This window comes from Argentina silus (genome assembly GCF_951799395.1).
Source record: "Argentina silus genome assembly, chromosome: 16".
NCBI lineage: Eukaryota > Metazoa > Chordata > Actinopteri > Argentiniformes > Argentinidae > Argentina > Argentina silus.
Window position 1 is genome coordinate 1807149 of NC_139670.1, and position 5714 is coordinate 1812862.

A 5714-nucleotide genomic window follows, 5' to 3' on the forward strand; every position below is an offset into this window, starting at 1 on the left:
AACTCTGGGAAATATACAGAGGCTGCAAGAGATGGAGAGGATATGATAAGTGGTGTGCATGAGTGATCATTCAAACTAAGAGGGTGGAGAGGCACGTGTCCTTATGGGTGGTGTCTGTGTATATGTGAGGAGGGGAGGGGGGGAGGAGGGGAGGAGGGGAGGAGTGGGGAGGAGGAGAGGAGAGGAGAGGGGAGGGTAATTCAAATTGTTATTCCATCCAAGTTGGGGTGGAGTGGTGCGCGAGCTGGCTCCTACACTGCACCGTCACGTGTCATAACAAATGAGATGTGACACCGTCTTGGACCCATCCCTGTTGTATCTGAACGTCCAGACATACACAAGGAAAGACTGGGCGAAAGGAATCGCCTAATTTCCTACATGTATGACAGGCGAATATCAGCTGAACCCTAAATTACGCATCAACTGGAGATGGAAAAAGTGGTGCGTAAAGGATTTGGGCATCTCCGCTGTTTTCTAAATTCAAGAGTTCCTTAGGATAGCGAAACCTCCGACTTGTGAAAAAAGTTGAGAAACTGAAGAAGTATGATGATGAATACCTCTCTCCAGAACCATTTTGAAGCCCACTGGAAACCGGAGTCCGTTATGATTTCTCTGGTGTTCTCCCTCATCTTCCTGGTCGGCACCGTGGGGAACTGCCTGGTGCTCGCCGTTCTCCTTCGTAACGGACAGATGAACACCAAGACAACGAACTTATTCATCTTGAACCTCGGAGTGGCGGACCTGTGCTTTATCGTGTTCTGTGTGCCTTTTCAAGCCACCGTTTACACCATGGACGAGTGGGTCTTCGGTTCCTTCTTGTGCAAAGCGGTCCACTTCATCATTTACCTTACCATGTACGCCAGCATCTTTACGCTCGCAGCTGTGTCACTGGACAGGTGCGTCTCGTGTGCATTCGATTCCTTTTTTTAAAATCAGTAGCTGGCGTGGTAGCTTTAACTGAAATAGAGAAGTATAACACATATGTCACATTTGAATGTAATATTATATCTTCAGTAATTTTGCTTGTTATGTTTTAAGTCACAGTTTTAAGTCAACACATAGATGGTCTTGGAGATAAATATTTGAACCCCATTTACCCTCCCAAGTATAGCTGGTGTACAGGCCATAACATTCTGCTTAGAAAACAAGCCTACATTATGATAAAAGAAAAATATAAAGTCACCCTCTTGTTCACTGACTGACATTTCGTGACGACATTTTGTTAAATGCTTAGTGTATCTTCCTCTCCATGTCTGTTCTGTGATTCTCTACCTTTAACCTGTGAGAACACAAAGCATCTGACTCCACCACTTCCTCCTGCTGTTGCCCCCAGGTATCTGGCCATCCGCTACCCCCTCCGCTCCAGGGAGATGCGGACCCCCAGGAACGCCCTGACCTCCATCTGCTTCGTGTGGTTCTTGTCCCTGGTCTTCTCCGGGCCCTACCTCAGCTACTACCGGCAGATGGATCTGGACGGCACCGTCGTCTGCATCCCGGCCTGGGAGTTCCAGCAACGCCGGATGATGGACGTGTGCACCTTCGTCTTCGGCTACCTCATCCCCGTCCTGGTGCTCGGCCTCACCTACGCCCGCACCATCCGCTACCTGTGGACCACCGTGGACCCCATCGAGGACATGTCCGAGTCGCGCCGTGCCAAGCGCAAGGTCACCAAGATGATCATCATCGTGGCCGTGCTCTTCTGCCTGTGCTGGCTGCCCCACCACCTGGTGATCCTGTGCATGTGGTTCGGTCATTTCCCCCTCAACCACACCACCTACGTGCTCCGCATCCTCTCCCACCTGGTGGCCTACGCCAACTCCTGCCTGAACCCCATCGTCTACGCCCTGGTCTCCAAGCACTTCCGCAAGGGCTTCCGGAAGGTGTTCAGCTGCGCGCTGGTGAGGAAGAGGGTGGTGAACCGGGTCCACGTGGTCCGGCCGGCCCACACCGTCAGCAGCACGGAGGCGGGCTCCAGCGAGGCGTCGTCCAACCAGAGCCAGCCTCAGGGCGGGTCAGCCAATGAGGAGCCCTGGGACGGGACGGGGAAGGAAGAGAGCGGGACGAGGAAGAGCCTGCTGAACAACAACTTCATGAGCTTCAACGTTCAGTGACTGACTGACCTTGAACATCAACGTAAACAGAGTCTGTGTGACATCTCTAAAGGTCACAAACTCTGACCCTAAACATGTGTACATGTGGTCTTAGTGAGTCTTACACTGATTACATTCTACACACACTCTGTCATTGATTTATACGGCTGACTTGTCTCTTATGAAGCGTCGTGTAGGGACCAACCCTGGCCTGAATGGCCTGGATGGAGTTAAGCAAAGTCTAGCCCTGACACATACCTACTGTATGATACTGGTATGTCAAATAAACAAATAAGCTTATGAACCATTAGTAATAAGATTATGAACCATTAAGTTAATTCAATGATCATTCATCTTACTCATTTTGAATGTCCTCTCTGTGAAAAACAACGTCATTTACAAATGGGCGCTACAGTATTTTGTGAAAATATCAGTGTCTGGAATGTTTTGCTAAAATGCTTAAAGTACAAGAAGACCCTCACGTCAACACGACAAGCAACTGTGGATGTTATTGGTCTGAGTTTAACTCATTCAGTGCCGAGGGTGAATAAAGTCGCCCGAATGGTCAACTTTCTACAGTGCCAAGGGTGACTTTATTCACCAAAAATGCATCAATTATGACGCTTCATTTTGTGGCCAATCAAAGTGTTGTTGCTAGGTAAACACCACATAGAACACTTAGAACTCTGCGTGGTGAGTGTTCCGGAATCCTTTGGCAGTTGGAGAGTTAAAAGTGACTCCTGTTAGCCGTTGTGAACCGTGCCACTGCCAGCTGATGTACTCATTACTGCTGGGCTGTTTGTGTCGTATGCCCTGCTGTTCAAGCTCTCAGCATGTCTCTGTGTCTGCTGCCCTAGCTGTTGCCTAGAGTGTGTGTGTGTGTGTGTGTGTGTGTGTGTTACTGTGTGTTACTGTGTTTTACTGTGTGTGTGTCTGCTTGTGTGTCTGTGTGTGTCTGAGTCTGTGTGTGTGTATGTCTGCATGTGTGTCTGTGTGTGTGTGTGTGTATCTGTGTGTGTGTGTCTGTCTGAGTCTGTGTGTGTGTGTGTGTGTGTCTGCGTGTGTGTCTGTGTGTGTGTGTGTGTGTCTGTGTGTGTGTGTCTGCATGTGTGTGTCTGCGTTTGTGTCTGTGTGTGCATGTGTGTGTGGCCATCATAATGATGGTGCTTCTCGATCTCGTAGTGTCAGTGGAAAAAGCAGCTGTTGTGGGCTCATTAAACAGGCCATGTGCACCGTGCTGCTTCAGTGTTGCTGGTTAGCCTGTCCTCTGGCTCGCCTCAGAGGGGCAAGATCTGCTCGGATGTTTTGTGTTCCGCCGGTGTAAACAACATTCATAGCAGTATTGTGAAGCGTTTAGTATCAGTATCAGTATTTTTTTCAATCTGTTTGGTGAGCATTGGAAAGTGAATCACGCTTTTGCAACTTGTCCTGACACATTTTTTTGTGTACTCAACATTTCAACTGTTGAAAAAAAAATAAAAATGAAAAAATGAAATCCATTTGGTTGTGCGGTAACTCAGGCTGTGAATCAACGTGTTTAAGGCTTTGATAATAAAGTAGTATTTCACAACTAGGCGTACTGTATATTTCTTAGACCCAGAATGACCAATGGCTTGTCTTATGGGGGCCTTCTGTGGTCCAGTTTGGATTCTGATTCACTGGGTTCCATTTTCTGTTCTGTTCCGTTTCATCCTCCTCCCGTTCTGCTGTTTGAGATGTGTTTATTCAGCACGCTTGGGGGAGGTTTATCTCTCCGCTGATGAATGCCTCACCAGTCAATAATGACTTCCCCTGTTCCATCTGCTGTTCAGCATGCACACGACGGGTCGACGGTCTGTCAAGAGGTTCCCGAGAGGGCTGCAGCGTCTCTCTCCCCTGACGCCCGGCTGAGCTTAGTGTGCATGCCATGAATTCAAACAAGAGTAGCTGCAGCTGAGCAAGAGGAGAGTCAACAGACGTACAGACACTGTGTTTCAGATCAATTAACACCAAGCGGTTTGATCCAAGACAGTCATCCACAAACAAGACCTAGTTTAACTCGTTCAGCGCCGAGGGTGAATAAAGTCACTCATATTGCCAACATTCTGGAGTGCCAAGGGTGACTTTATTCACAGAAAAATGCATAAATGATGACGCTTCATTTTGTTAGCCAATCAGAGTGTTGTTGCTAGGTAAACACCACATAGAACTCTCAGCGCTACAGGTGGGGAGTGTTCCGGAATCCTTTGGCAGTTGGTGATTTAAAACACAACACAGGTCCCAGCAGTGACATCACTACAGTGTGCATATTGTTTGTGTGTGCATAGAGAGGATAGATATTAATACCAATTAGACTAATTGCTAATTAGGAGATAACAGAGACACAGAATAAAGGAACAATTCACTTTGTTTTTTACCGGAGGCTTCAACATTGGATATGTAATAATGTACATGTTGGATAAAGTAATACGCGCTCATGAGCAGGCATGATGATGGTGGTTAACGTGTCGTCGGTGTTCTGGAAAAACCTCATATCTACAAAAAGTCAACTTATCAGGAATGGAGGAAAAAACGTTCATTTTCTCTGAACAATTCCATGGGAGTTTCCATATTCCATATGGGAGTTTCTTGGGATTTGCTACTGCTTTAAATGTATGTCGAAAAATCTGCATAAATTAAGATTCACAGAGTTTCAAGGACGCAGATAATTTGATGGTCATCCCCTGTACGCCTCTCCCAGTCCTGAGGGTGAGCGTTTTTTTGAATGATGCTGGCCTGAGGGTGGTCCACAACCTCTTCATCAGGTGCGCTTCCAAGAAACGGAAAGTGCTCATGTCCAGACAGATGGTGTTGGAGTGTGTGTGTCTCATCCCTCCATCCTGCTCTCTCTGTCTCTCTTGAAGCCTCTCATCCCTCCATCCTGCTCTCTGTCTCTCATCCCTCCATCCTGCTCTCTGTCTCTCATCCCTCCATCCTGCTCTCTCTGTCTCTCTGTCTCTCATCCCTCCATCCTGCTCTCTCTGTCTCTCATCCCTCCATCCTGCTCTCTGTCTCTCATCCCTCCATCCTGCTCTCTGCCTCTCATCCCTCCATCCTGCTCTCTCTGTCTCTCATCCCTCCATCCTGCTCTCTGTCTCTCATCCCTCCATCCTGCTCTCTGTCTCTCATCCCTCCATCCTGCTCTCTCTGTCTCTCATCCCTCCATCCTCTCATCCCTCCATCCTGCTCTCTCTGTCTCTCATCCCTCCATCCTGCTCTCTCTGTCTCTCATCCCTCCATCCTCTCATCCCTCCATCCTGCTCTCTCTGTCTCTCATCCCTCCATCCTGCTCTCTCTGTCTCTCATCCCTCCATCCTCTCATCCCTCCATCCTGCTCTCTCTGTCTCTCATCCCTCCATCCTGCTCTCTGTCTCTCTTGAAGTCTGACTCATCTATGATGCTGGAAGATGCATTCAGCAGCAGCTGACTCACTGACTGGAGAATCTAATATGAATAATTAGTACTGTATTAACATTTGATTTTAAACAGCTGAAACAAACAAATACTAAACAAAAACTGAAGGAATTACCCTCATAATTTAGCAGAAGAAAAACACAATCATGTTTTATTTGACCCCATAATATATATTTAGTATTTATTTATTTA

At 47.5% G+C, this 5714-nt stretch overlaps 1 protein-coding gene across 1 annotated transcript; it reads left to right on the forward strand.

The window, feature by feature from the left end:
* Positions 1-549: 549 nt before the first annotated feature.
* Positions 550-2111, forward strand: LOC310817143 (galanin receptor 2a; the record flags this gene model as incomplete). The annotated part of the gene is made up of 2 exons (XM_083687580.1): positions 550-896; positions 1334-2111. 2 exons carry the CDS (start codon positions 550-552, stop codon positions 2109-2111), a joined length of 1125 nt encoding a protein of 374 aa, XP_083543706.1.
* Positions 2112-5714: the final 3603 nt, after the last annotated feature.